This window comes from Corvus kubaryi, unplaced genomic scaffold, assembly GCF_017639235.1.
Source record: "Corvus kubaryi isolate FWS band 111438036 unplaced genomic scaffold, C.kubaryi_AGA036_p1.0 133, whole genome shotgun sequence".
In the NCBI taxonomy this organism is placed as follows: Eukaryota; Metazoa; Chordata; class Aves; order Passeriformes; family Corvidae; genus Corvus; species Corvus kubaryi.
In genome coordinates this window covers 13,369,586-13,384,308 of record NW_024580667.1, presented here as the reverse complement: position 1 = coordinate 13,384,308, position 14,723 = coordinate 13,369,586, and the positions used below count along the sequence as shown (strand labels likewise).

At 39.1% G+C, this 14,723-nt stretch overlaps 1 protein-coding gene across 3 annotated transcripts in view; it reads left to right on the top strand.

The window, feature by feature from the left end:
* The window catches only part of REPS2 (RALBP1 associated Eps domain containing 2), a 95,457-nt gene that overhangs the window by 46,135 nt on the left and 34,599 nt on the right, over positions 1–14,723 (top strand). For 2 of the 3 annotated variants that reach the window (XM_042037275.1, XM_042037257.1), the window contains exons 8-12: positions 5–147; positions 3,316–3,410; positions 6,735–6,804; positions 8,707–8,772; positions 13,061–13,103. In XM_042037275.1, coding sequence (XP_041893209.1) covers positions 5–147; positions 3,316–3,410; positions 6,735–6,804; positions 8,707–8,772; positions 13,061–13,103 — 417 coding nt within the window. The remainder of the gene's footprint in view (positions 1–4; positions 148–3,315; positions 3,411–6,734; positions 6,805–8,706; positions 8,773–13,060; positions 13,104–14,723) is intronic. The other variant, XM_042037267.1, reaches the window with a different exon arrangement.

The window sequence follows — 14,723 nt, the reverse complement described above, 5'->3', positions numbered from 1 at the left end:
ACAGGGAGCTGAGTGACGTGGATTGTGATGGGGCGCTGACACTCCCGGAGTTTTGTGCTGCTTTCCACCTTGTGGTTGCGAGGAAGAATGGTTACCAGCTGCCTGAGACACTGCCAGAGACACTGCTGCCCGAGTACCTTCAAGCAGGTAAAGTTTCTGCAGCAAGTCATGTCCCTGTAGCCATCTCAGAAATCCAGCATGTGTTAGATAGGTTCACTTTCCGTCTTGGAATGGGCTTCTATGTCATGTAATGATTCTCCAGCTGCATTTAAGGCATGTGTTTTTAATTGTGCTTATGAGGTGATTGCTCAAGAAGTAATATATCAAAGCACAGAGATAGAGATGCAAAGTGCAGCAGTTACCTGCCTCTTAATGTCTGCCTCTTTCTCCATTGTGCTTCAGGTGTCCGGACAGGTAAAGAGGCAGATGAGTACCTGTAAAACAAAGGCAATGGCTTTAAACTGAAAGAGGACAGGTTTAAGTTAGATTTTAGGAAGAAATTGTTTATTGTGAGGGCACTGAGTCACTGGAATAGATTGCCCAGAGCAGCTGTGGTTGCCTCACCCCTGAAAGTGTTCAAGGCCAGGTTGGATAAGGCCTAGAGAAACCTGGTCTAGTGGAAGTGTCCCTCCCCATGGCAAGGGAGGTTGGAACAAGATGATCTTTAAAGTCTCATCCAATCCAAACCATTCTATGAATCTATGATGTAGCTTTTAATTCTTTTGATGATCTTTCCTGAAAGTATCTGTCTCTTTAAGATTTGTTAAAAATGATACTGGACTGCATTAGAACTTAATATACTAATGTATTTTGTCAGATGGTTGTATTTTTTTGTAATTTATTTTATGTAATCCACAGATTCTTCTATGGGTAGTTTGCATTAATGACAGGAGGATTACAACAATTTGTGTAGCACAAGGATGAATTAATCCAAAATATAATATACTTCAGTAACAATGTGCTGTGAAAGACCTGCCCTTTCATTTGTTCTCTTCAGTTATGTCTATTTTAATTATAAATGAACGTTGAAATATATACTGTTACATCTAAAAAATGTGCATGACTCTCGAGGGCAAGAAGGATTAATCACAGATGATAATTACAGTGCTCAGGGATAATATTTAAGACCTAATAAAATCTCCATTAAATTCGATGACACTGAATATATTAAAAGGCAGGAAAAGAACAAATCAAGCTGCAGTTAGGAAAAATTAAATGTTGACCCTGTATCAGATTTGTGAAATAATTTCTGATGGAGTCATGTTCCCTGTAATCCACTATATTCATATCCAAAGCAATAAGCTCCTGGAAAACCTGCATTTCCAAATCTTCATCATTTTTAGTCTCTCTAATTACATTCCCCTGTCATAATTACAGCTACTCTTTTCCCCCCCAGGACCACCACTTTGTTCACTTCTTTCATGCCTGGTCTCATGATAAATTGGCTTGTAAGCTCATCCATGCAGGTTCTTCTTGGCGTGTCTTCACATTAAGCTCTTTTGGGTAAAACCGCAATGGAAATAACTATCTCTAGTAGCAGGGAATCATTATGTCAATGGGAGAAACAGCATGGTAAGCTGCAGTTGTTCCCTGGGAGTTGTCTTTTTCCCTATTTGTCCCTTTCAGCACTTAGTTCTACCATTTTCTTAGATGATTATTGTTTCATTGTATTGCATGAAACCAACCATTTCAAGCAAATCTACGTGGAAGAGGTGAAAGGACTAATTGTTTCTTGTGGTTGCTTTAAATACCCCAGCTAATGACCTAATTCTGGTTAATTTGAGGGTCTGAAAATATCTCGTGCTCATTCTGCTATCTGGTCAGGATTCATAAATCCATCTTTTGAAAGACTTGCATTAATAAGAAGCAGAACATCTCAACGCGCTGTAAGCCTGTGAATCACAGAAAAGCATAGAGCCCTGGTTTTATTACTTCTGAAATAAAAGCATTGATAAGTATGCAAGTGCCTCATACATTTACCTAAAATGTAAAAAGCAATTTTCAAGAGAAATCTTATGTTTTCATGTTTTTGTAATTTGTTTCATGTGAAATTTATAAATTCTTTACAAATATTTTTGGCTTCTTAGGACCCCAATGAAGATTACTGAAACTTTTTCATTAGATTGTTGTATTAGTTTCAGAATGAAGCATAATTTGGTTCAATTGAAGTATTTGCATCAATAAGGGTGTTGTTAAAGCTTGAAGTAAAATGACTTGGAGAAAAAAAGCATTTAAGAATGCATTAATCTTGCTAGTTTTATGACTTGTACCATAAACTAGGAGCACAACTGGTCCACATGCTCTCCTGGCACAGGTCCATTGACAATTTGACCCACCACCTTCTTTTTGGAAACTTTTTATTAAAACTAATTTGCAGAATCTCAAAAGCTATTTGCCCTGTGCACAACCCACTGTACTGTAAATTAAGACTGATTTCCAAGAGGTTAATTTATTGAGATAAAATAGATAGCCAAAAACTAGAACTGTGGTTATTCTGCCTTTTGATGTATTGATCCTTAAAAAAAAATGTTTTCCAGCTCATAAAACAGATTTATCTCAGAGGAACTAATCCCAGAGTGATACCAGCAGAAGATAGAAATTAGTTTGTTGGGAATATTCCTTTGAGAAGTTAGATTTGATTTTTTTCCTTTTTTTTCCCCGTGTTCTCAATGTTGTTTAGTTGAAGATAGTATATGCTACAGCATCCACTGTATTTAGTGCTTTGATTTTGCTGGCCTTCAATTTTAGTGTATCATTTAGATTCTACACTTTTCAGTATTCAAAAAGTCAAAATTGCAGCTGAAGATAATGTGAGTACCTTTAACATTGTTAAGAGAACAAGGTATAAACTATCAGATCAACTCAGTTGATACTGGACTGCAAGAAGGAAAAATTTCTTCCAAATTTCACAATTATTTCTATAACAGAAATTATACATGCTGTCCCTTTCATGACACGGACCTACGATGCAAGATAGAAAGATTTTCTTCATGGTGTTTGTCATCCATGTCTTATGGATCGTGTCTGAGATGTAGAAATGAAGGGCAAAATTATGCAAGAACAGGCTTCTAAGAAGTGTGTATTAACCAAAGACTTGGTGTGTCTCTGTGTTTGGTTTTGGGTTGGTTTTTTGGTGTTTTTTTGAGGGTGGATGGGTTGGTTTTTTTTATTGTTGGGTTTTTCTTGGGGGGGGGGGTGACCTTTTTTTTGTTTTGCTTTTTGTTTGGGGTTTTTTTGTGGGTTTTTATTAGTTTGGTTTGTTAGCTTGTTTTTTTGTGGGTTGTTTTTTAAACTTTTTTTTTCTTTCCCCTGCAGCTTGTTTGAAGCCCATGCGTGACTGTGCGTTGTTTGATTCTTATTCTGAGCCATTGCCAAGCAGTCAGCAGTCTCGGGACTTCAGTCGAACGGAGGTGAGAAGGTGTAAGCTGGGTCCTTACCTTGCAGAGGGGAGGAGGCTGGACCAGCTTCATAGAGACTGTGCTATGTGAGCAGCAGGAGTGTGAGTCTCTAAGAGGACCTTAGGAGTCTCTAAGCTCCCCATTAAGCCATCTCAAACCCTCATCTCAGCCATTTCTTCTGTGTGTGGAAAGGCCTGACAGGCTTTTCAAGAGATATTCCCACGTAACAGAGTTCACAGTAGTCATTGAGGGACTTGTGAGATGCTGGAATCTGCAGAGAAATGGACTCTACCTGTTGGTGTCCTGCAGGGCTGCTGCAGGAGGGCAGAGTGGCACACAGACTGTGTTTAGGTGACGTATCTCCTGAGTCTGAATTGGTTGAAAATAGGAAGCTTCAGCACAGACCTAGAACGATAAAATCCTGTCGTTTGGAAAAGACTTCCAAGATCATCAATTCCAACTGTTAGGCCAGCACTGCCTTCTTTCAGATAGTTGTAGAGAGCAATAAGGTCACCCCTGAGCATCCTTTTTTCCAGGATAAACAACCCCAGCTCCCTCAGCTGCTCCTTTTGTGCTCCGGACCCTCCACCAGCTCCACTGCCCTTCTTTGAGCACATACCAATGTCCTTTCTTGTAGTGAGGGACCCAGAACTGAACACGGTAGGTTTGGTTGGATGGAACAGGGGTTTTGGACTAGATCTCCAGAGGCCCCTTCCAAACCCAACTGTTGTATGATTCTGTGAAGACTGCTGCAAGAAAAACTGAATTGAGGAGAAGAATTTAACACTGAAGTTAAAATCCAAAATATTTAAAGACCCTATAGAACTGAACGAATGATGGCCACTGAGTTTTGCAACTGAATTTTGCCTGAATATTGCAACTCTCAGTATATATGCTGAGGAATTTAAAGGTTTAGTGTTAAGGTAGTTAATGAAATGGCAGACTTCAGGAACCAGCCCTTCTGACACTGCTTCCAAGTTTAAAAATTATGGTATGTTATGGCAGCTCAGCAAGGCTGTTCTCCAGTTATTTCCTCCCAATGCCTTGCTCTGGGGAGTCCCTGGGTCAGAACCTAGCTGCTCCCTCATCAAATCCTTCTTGGCAGTGGTACCACCAAACAGAATCTCCTAAGCTTCTATGGAGTACAGTGTTCACTTTGGGCAATGCTGCAGCCAGTGCGTTGAGCACCCGGTGTATCTTCTGGAACTGTTAAAGTATATGTGGTATCCCTAGGAGGTGTTGCTCATCCTACAGCAGCTTGGCCAAAGCACAGCAGTCACACTGGGCTTTGGAAGCAGCACTGCAGATCTGGTAGTGCAGGGTTCTGGTATGCTGGCAGTGTAGGCAGGTCTGTTACCAGAACAGCCTAATCGCTTGCTTATGATCTTATTTTGGGTGGCTTGCAACATAAACTATAAAAGAAGATACAGATATAATATAGAATTAAATTATATTTGAAATGTAAACAAATATATGATTTTGTATCTTTCATTTGCATAATTAAAAAGCTTCAGTTTAAATTGTCCAAGATTAATGGACTTTAAATCTCCTCAAAAGTGACTTGAGAATAATTTTGACTTGATTTTTGTTTTGTTCAACTTGTGTTTTTACATTCAGAATTAATACACTGAATGAGTATATTTTGGAAGGTCAGTAATTCGTCTTCCATTCATCTCCCTCAATGGGAAGTGCAGCAATTCACTGCTGCCATTTCATTTGTATCTTGGCTAGTTGAGGAATTATACTTTAGATACTTGATCACTACTTTAAAAATATTATATTGTCAATGCAATCTGTTATGCGTTACCTCCATGTCTTTTATAATTTCCATCTATCATCCATTCAGGTTATTTAATTTCATTTGAGATGCCTGTTTTTACTGTGACTGCTGAACTACAATACTGCAATAAAATGGAAACAGTTCCTGAATGCATTCATAAAGAAAATAATGGCAGGAGACACGTCACCTGCATGCTAGGCTTTGTTAAACTTGCAAAACACACCAAGGCTTATATTGTGCTTTGAGAATGACATGGGTGGCTGATTTTTGTTTACCAAGGAAGTTTTGTCTTTCACAGGTAGTTTTTGTCTCCCACTCTCCTTTGGTTCTTTTCGACAAGCCTTCTCACTACCAAAATCTTCAAGTTAAAACATGCATAAAATGACTGGCTGGGGTTCCTCTGAGCTCCCTCTGAAATGTCATGCTCACAGTTCATTGAAATTTCTGAAAGCTGTTCTATCGATTAAAGCGTGCACTGAGTTAGGTCTGTGGTCTCATGTTCTTCACTTGAGTGTCAGGGCTAGCTATGGGTGTGAAATGTTTTGTTCATACATTTTCAGAGTCCTCAAGCCATATTTTTGCTGTGTTGCTTTCTCAGAAGTATTAGGGTATCCCATTCCTCAGAAACTTTATAAAACACCTCTCACAGACCTTTACTGTGGAGTTTTCCTTTTTGAACTACTGACTTGAGATTTTAGTGGTCTTTTAAAAATGTCTATGGAATCTAGGTTTCTCGACTCATTTGCTTAGGCCCAATTTATTTCAGGACATTTTTAGGTCAAACCTCTTCCATGCTCCCTGGGAAAAAAAACAGCCTCACTTAATATTTAGAGAAGTTTAGGGTTTCTGGAATTGGCTTTAATGTTTTATTTGGTTGCAGAGTGTATCCTTGTTCTTACAGATAATGGAGGTAGAATTTGTTCCAGGTTCCATCTTGTGGGCTACACAGCAGAAGCTCCAGGAACAATAAATTCCTGTAAATTGCTGCTGAAATAACAGAAAATTAAGGAATAAGACTGGGGAGAAATTCCCTGTTTTCCTATCAAAGGCCTGAATGAGCCTCCAACAGACTTGCTAATGAAATTTGATTTTCCCATCTTGATGACTGCATGTTGGAAGAAAGGAGTAGTTCAAGGATCAGCCACATCAGCCAGGAGCCTTTAAAGCATGACCATCAGGCTCTGCAGTACAGCTGGAGTTTTTGTCAGAGGCTTTCCTCATGGACACCGGAGAAGGTTTCATCCATCCTAACACAAGTGTTACATGTGGCTCTGCTGCGAGAAGTCTTTCTTTACACATAGTCCTTATCTTCTTCAGTGATTCACTGTTGAAGTGTTCCTCTAACTGATTTCAGGTGTGGAATTGCTGTACCTTGAAAAGCAGAGCTATATTGTCTTTCTGTAGGTCCTTTATGCTTCTTTACCTAACAAATTGTGGTGCAAGAGCAAATGTCGCCATTATTTGTGTTGATCTGTATTCTTAAATATTTGACTGTGGAAAGACACAAGTATGAGCTATAACAATGAGTGTAATTAACAAATCTTTCTTCTTTTAAGAAGTCATCAGCTGAAGAGGTACCTGATAACTCTGCCCTGTTACAAGATGGAAAGAAAGATGACAAACAAGGTATTCAAGTAAATAACTTTCTTTTTCCCATTGGGGATTAAATTGTGTGTTTTCAGTAAGCCACGGTGTTTGCTGACAGAAGCAATGGTATGTGTAATTTCTAAGCTGGCTATGTGTTGCTGTATATTTAAAGAGGCAACTCGCAACAGCTGAGTTGAAGACAAATAAATGGAGGGGTATGCTTCAAAATTAGTTCTATCATATGTGAGTGATATGAAATGTACCTTCTAAAATATGTCTAGCCCTAAGGCAACTAGTGTTGCACTTCTTACTTAAACAAAATTCCAATTATCAGGAATTTTTTAAGAGTAAAGATTACACTGTGACAAATTTTGAATTTCCATTTTTGCATCAACACTCAAAATTAGGTTTTGTTGCTATTTGAAAAAAATAATCCCTGTACTTTCTTGCAAAACAAAAGTTTTAGTCAAATTGGACTGAAAAGACTTGATTCATTCATTTCACTTGAAATCCATCAGCAGCAAGCCATGTGAAATTGAAGTGATCTTTCCCTTTTTACATGTAGTAGCTTCTATGGCTTCCAGAATTGGCACTGGATCATCACACAGCCATTCATTGCCTTTTATGCTCCCTTTTCTCAGTTTTTACTTGCTGTCCCTCCGCTGTAGAAACAAAAGAGTTGTGGGTATTTTGTTGCCTGATTCTCAGAGCTGCAGATTATGTATTAATTAAAATAAAAAATATTTTTGCCTCCCAGATGTCCACATGCTAAGGTTGCATCAGAGCTGTTAGACCAGGTAGTCCACATTCCTGATTCACCTTCAACACTCAGGTGTGACAGAGTTTGACAGATTCCCAGTGTCCCTATTTCAAAGAAATTTTGTCAAGAGTTGACATTCGTTAGTAAAACATTTTGACACGTCAGCATATGCCAAGAAATCAGTGCTTTGTTGACAAGGTTTGTTTTGTTGTAAAATGTATAATGAACCAGAGAAGGACTTGAACCTTGAAGGTGATTGCTCTGAAATGTCTAGGGAACATTTACCTTTTACTAAGGGAATATTTTTTCCCTGTTTAGATGATGAAGTTGTGCTTTGATTTTTGTAGCTGATATGTTAAGTCACATGGGAACCTGTTTTGAGACATGCAGTCCTCCTACAGGGCTGAGGATATGCTGTATTTATGACACAGATTGCTACCTTTCCAGCCAAAGAACAAATACTTTTGTTGTACCTTTTATTACTATTCTGACAAACATGAGAGCAGATCACTCTCCTGAGTGAGGGGATCTCCCCAGAAGTCAAGTACCTGCAGTTCAGGACAGTAGAAGCAAATTTTCTTGCATTTTCAAAAGTATAGAAGTAAATTAACTTCACTTAGGTTATAATGTAGTTGAATTTGGAAGATAACCTAAACTGAACTGGGTTACAAGACCCAGAACTTTTTGCACGTTTTGTTTGAGAAAGGCAGATGACAGAATCATAGAGCAGGTAAGGTTGGAAGGGACATCTGGTTCAACCTCCCTGCTAAAACAGGGTCATCCTAGAGCAGGAGAGGTTTCATTCCAAGTGGTCATTTAACACAGAGTATTACAGTATATCAAAATACACTATGGTGCATTAAGAACTCCTTCAGAAAGTCACTAGAAAGGATGTGTAGGGGAATGTGGAAGGGGAATAAGCACTCAATCCCACAAATTCTCAAAATTTGAGATTACTTGGCAATTTGAGCATAGGTCTTTCTGTTCTTGACTTTTGTGCTCTTAGAAATTGTTACTTGTTTGAGTGCTTTGTTTTTCTGAGGGTATTTGGCTACTTTTCAAGTATGTTTGGTGTTATAAGATGTCTAATACCAGTTTAGGTGTTCCTTTCTCAGGGGTGATACTTGTAGATTTTACCCACACATACTTAAAGTAATTATCATTTCTTTTTTTTTCTTAAGCTCTTAAAGTAAGCACTACTCTCAAAACTATACCAAAGGAATTTCAGCACTTGACTGTGAAAGCAGGTAAGAAAAAAAAAAAGTCCATGTGTTACTTGCATGAGAATTTTGATCAAGTATTTGTATATCACAGTAAGCCTAAATTAACGTATCTTGATTAATTTTTGAAAGAACTTCTTGCTGTTGTACTATTTTCCTACTGAAATTAGCTTTTACCTCATCATGACTACTATTTGTAAACTAAATATTACTTACTACTTCAGGTTGTTAAAAGGTTTTCTTGCTTTCTTTCCCTCATTGTTAGTGTATGTGTTCTTCCTGTGTGGGAAATATTTTAACCCAGCCGTTTTAAAGAATCTGAAGTTTTTCTGTGCTACAAGCAAAATGCAAGAGCATGAATGTTGTACCTCTTGGTAAAACCTCATTGAAAGTATCAAACAACTATGTAATGTTGTGGTAACTATTCTGAAATGCCCTGTTTCCTTGTGAAAGCCCAGCTTTCCTATTTTGTGTCAAGGAGTTACAGGACAGAGAGCCTTTTGGAAACACAGACATTGAGGCACTTAAGATACTGACGCAAGCTTTTGACTCAGGGCTTGTTTCTTTGTTGAAACCACTCCTGATCTTTCTCTCTTCAGCTCTAACATACACTCCTTGTTCCTATCATTCTGGAAAATGTTATTTTTGGAACAGCATATGTCAAAATTACTTAGTTGCTCCAGAAACTTCCCCTGCATTCAGTTCAGTTCATCAGACCTCCCTTGCCTTCTTCTTTGTTAATCTCTGTCCTACAGTGCTAAGAATGTTTGTAAGCCCTCCCTGGTCCCAGTCAAGCTAAACTCTTGCTTTCTTTTCCTTTAGCATGAATGTTTTTACTCATGAAGATATCCTTGATTAAGAAAATGGACCCCACATGTCTGTCACAGCAGTTTTGTCTTATAGCTTGATTTATTTGTGGCTGCTCAACAGCTGCATGCCTCATTTTCCAGCTCTTTTTTTCCTGGCTTCTTCCCAAACACTTGGCAGCTGCCAGATTTGCTATCTTCAGCTCCTATTCTCAAAAGATTGCTGCTTATCCTTCACACACACACACACACACACTCTTGCACATCCCTCTCAGGGAAAGGGGAGGGTGGTTGCATGACTTTCAGTTCTGTTCTCATTCCCCCTGGTTTTGCCCAGGAGCACAGGGGAGTTTTACTTTCAGTTCAGCAGTTCCATCTTTTGTACATTTAGGAAAAAAACTTTCCGTCACCTGCACATTTCCTTTGCCACCAACCTCTTTTCCTCCATGTCTTTCATTTCCTAGTCAGGGAGGTCTTCCCAATGCTGCTGTGCTCCTCCAGTGGAGTTGCATATCAAGGGGGACAGTGGCAGAATTTCTCTCCATCAGCATGGCCCCTGTAGGGGTTCCACTCTTGCTGTGCTGCACATTGAGGATTTGAGCCAGCATGTTCTCAGGTTGCATGCTACAACTGATGTGAAAAGCAGAAATGTTTATCTATCCAGTGGAATAGATGCAGCACAGTAACTGAGTGGTTATTCCAGAATCACTCACCATTCTGAAAGGTTATTGTAATCATTAACCTCCAGCATGAAAACTCATTTGGGATAAAGTGGGAGAAATTTTACATGCTTCATTGGTTATTCATGTGGGCTGTTTATGTAAACTCGGGAAAGATGATAGTGTGTGAAAGTTTTCTTTGCCATCAGAAGGTCTAGAAATTTGCAATCAGTGAGAACTTTATATGCTCAGCATCTCTGAATATCTGGCCAGTTTATTTAGACTCCTAAGTGCAGGATCATTGTTGACCTTAACCTTTTAAAGGATTGAGGGCCAAATTTCCAAGCTTTTAAATTGTACATTTCTCCCTAGATGACCAATAACAGATGAGTCACTGAGGTTGATTTTGACCAGCAAGGAATGCTTTGGTTTTTTTCTTTAGTCTTTCACCTTTTATAGCACATTTTCCCACCTGATCTTAAGCCTGTAAAGCAAGGAGGCAGCTGTTGAGTGCAAGATGTTAGGCTACAGTCAAAAGTTACCAAATCAGCATCCTTTGAAATGTTAAAGTGAAGTTGTCCTGAAAGAGGGCTGTAGGAGCAGCTCAACACCCAAACCAGGAACCTTCACACTCTCTCTAATTACTGCAGACCAAGCTGCTCAGTCCATCAGGCTCTACTACTCCAGGAATCGTACAAACTTTTGAAGAATCAATGTAAATGATTTACTCAACAGCTTCAACTTACCTATTTCATGAAAGTTAGGCTTGTGTAACCATAGCAGTAGAAATATGGAAACTCAGGAACTGGACAAATAGTTTTGTATCATCTTGAATGATTTTGTCATGTATGTGTATAAACCTGCACCTCAGATATGAAGTGTGCACAGACTGAATGTACCAAAGAGCTGCACGTTTCTTGGAAATCCTGCCACAATTATTCAATAATGAACTACCTGCTTTACACTATTTTTTGTATTATACTACTTCTTTTGAGAGGAAAGCTAAGTCTGGGTATTCTGTAATTGTAGCCTTGAATTCCCTAGTTTTTCAAAAGCTTAAAAGAAAATCCTTGGCAGTGGTATTCTGTTGCTGTCATTTTTTATTAGTAGTCATTTCGGAATTCTCTCTTCCTTATGTGCTTTCCTGTTTACCTCCACAGGATGTCCTTGGAGAGTTTGAATGTCAGTTTTACCTATGGGTTTTTATATGAAAGACTTTCTGAAAGAAGTATGAATAGAATTACAGTCTCCATAGGAAAAGGAAAATTTGAAGATTCTTAAACATGGTTTAGCTTGGAAAGGATTTATACGTTCTATTTCTAAGTGGCATATTTAATAACTGTGCATGTAATTTAATAATCAGCAATTTCAGCATTGGAAAATTGGGTCATATGGCTGTAGGGAAGCAGTGTCTGAAGTTGTATTCTCTGGGAGTTTGACACAGAGAGACGGAGGAGGATTATCACCACTGCATATTTTAATATTAATTCGCTCTCCCTGCTTTAGTTGCTAGGAAGAGTTTGTTGCAGAGAAATCTGGAATGACTGTGAACCAGTTTGGTGATGACAATCTACTAGAACTTGGTTTATAAGTGGTCATTCTTGTTACTGCCAGCTGCAGTGGGGTTTATTCCATTCAAAACACCAACTAGCTCTGCACAATCCTGAAAGCAGTTTCTTTTATGGAGAGCTGGTGTGTGGCTGTACATGTGCCATATGCTGCTACTTGTTTTCTGTGAGCCTAAAGCCTCCTATGGAGGGTCTGTGCAGTAGTACAGTGCAAGCCATTAAAAACTCAGTATTTGCCAGCTGCTGCCACAGGCAGCTCCTGCTCTGTGGTTTGGAGGATCTGTTGTATTCTCAGGAAATGCTCTGTAGTAGCTGATAATAAATGTCTGACGTGAAAGCAGGCATATATCTGAAGGAAGCAAGAAATTCTGACAATTTTTTTTTTCCCCAACCTACTTGTTTCTCTTGAGTGTTGTACCTTGATTAGCAGACTGGGAAAAAGACAAGGATTCATTTCATGTATGCACTGGGATCACTGATGCTGCTGTTATACCTTGAGGATATCTCAGTGGGTTGAATTTGAAAGCAATCATGCAGATATGTTTTCTCAAAATTATCTGATACTAGTAAAAAGAGTAACAGAGAAGACAATGCAAACCAAGGAATAGCCTCGAGGAATTACCCAGAGAGGATAATTCAGCACTGTTGTTTTCCTATCACATAAAACCTGCATGTGGCAGGATATTTGGAATTCATGCAAATAAAAGAAACTCATTTTTACATTGATGGAAATGTGTTTGATCAACATTTAGACTTTAAAGCTTTCTACCTTCAAATATCTTTTCTTCCCAAGGTCAAAACAGTCTTAACATGACATGTTAATTTTTTGTAATGGGTGATGTACATTTATACTAATTAGTAAAGTATTTAGGAAGGACATAAACCTTTGTGCTTTTGGAAGCAGGACAACTAATAGATACCTAGACTAAGAGCAAGATGTTTTCTGTAAAAATTTTATGCTGTTCCTTATGTTGCTTTATCACAACTACATCCATGACTACAGGTCAGAGCTACCAGACCTATTGCTCTTCCTGTGTTCTGGTAACCAAACTGAAAAGGTGAAGCTCTCACTACATGGTGGCTTTTGAGTTCTTGGGACATTCACACACTACAAAAGCAAAGGGGAAGGAGAAGTGAAAATCAATCCCCATTGCTTATGTGAGATGAGCATACTCTCGCATCCACATTTGCAACACTCACATTTAACGGATGCTGATTCCGAAGCTAAAGACATTTATTTAAAATGTGATGTTTTAGCAGTTGTTTTTCTTTTCTGTTCCAGCTGCTCAAGAACCTAATGCACTCAGAGCCAGACCACGATCCAGGTACTGCTTTCATTCCTATTTCAGGAAAAGGCATATGTTCCTCTGGTGTTAGATACAAGGTGTCAGAACTGGTGTTGGATTTTTTTTTTTTTTTAATTGGTGTTGTGCTGGAAGTACAGCTCAGATCAGACAGATTTAGCAGGAGGAATCTGTAAGCTATAGACCCTACATAAATACTGTGCTAGGGCCCCATGATCTCTGGTCATAAGGTGCTGGAGGTTTTGCCTGTCTGCCCAGCCCTGCTGCCTTGTCAGGGTGGTGACTGCCTCCAGCCCAGCCCCAGGGGTGTTGTGGCAGGACAGCTGGGACCACCCCATTGCAGGGAACATCCTCAGCGGTTCCGTGCTCTTGCAACCTGCATGGTGATTTCATATGGAGGGAGGCACTGCACAGTCCCACAGAAACAGCAGCAGTAGCTCAGCTCTCAGGTGTGGGTGAGTGAATCCTTTTGTTGGCATGCATGTGCTTGGCTATGGTTGTTTGGTGTGTGATGGAAGGACTTACAGACTGTTGTGTGCTAGAAGTGACACCTGCTGAATTCGGATGTTCGCAAGGAAAGGGAAACCTGTGCCAGAAGATACTGTGTATAAATAGATTACATCTTGGGTTGGTTGTCACCTACTGGTGTATAGCCATATTCTTAATTCACCTTAAACTTTTCATTTTTAGTGCTAGTTAGAGGAATCTGCTTGGGATTTTTTTGCTTGGGTAATGAGAGTATAATCAGAAGCTGTCTGCTTACAAGCTTGTCAAAGCCTGCTAGTAAGAGAGGATCAGCTGTAAGCATGATGATTGAGGATTGAAATCCTCTGTTCCTAGGACCTATATTCGGGAAGGCTGAACTGCCTTGTGTGCTGTTTTTCTGCTGCTAGCCAAAGCTTTTTAGTTTCTGCAGAGTTTTATATTTTCTTGCTGTGTTACTAAATTGCAAATATGCAAAAAATGTGCACAAATACATAGAATACCAAATGCTTAAACAAGCTCAAAAAAAGTCACTTGAATGTGACTACTGTGTCACATGTGGCTGTCTCACATCTGACTGTATGTCACTGCTTCAATGCAGAAGTTGAGACTAAAGGTGCTTGAGCACATCCTTGAACTCAGGCCTGCTGTGCTTGTTGGAAATGGGATGAAATACCATAGGGAGATTTATTTTTCTCTTTAAAGAATGATTGGCATATTAGGAAAAAATGTGTATTAATGGACTTCAAAATCGAATTGGAATATATTCAGTAATGAGAAAACAAAATGGTGAAAGAATTGGTGGTATTAAAAGTAAATCTCCTTGGTGGTGATAATGAACAAGTAGAATTGCTGGTGCCTCCTCTGGTCCTAAAAACTGATTCAGAGGGTGAGGAGGACTCTGATAGTTCTATTAGAGAAAGAAGTAAATCAGGAAGTCTTGTCTCTAGCAGAACTAGGGCAAGAGGATGGAGTAAACCAGTGATTCGGGCTCCTTTAAGACAAACAAGTGGGACTGCTGGGAAAGCCGTGTATGTGCATGTACTGTTTACTCACTGTGATTTATTGACTTGGAAACAGGATGTAGCATCTCATTGTAACAATCCAAATGATATGCATAGTATTATTAAATCTGTGCTGATGACACACAACCCCAGC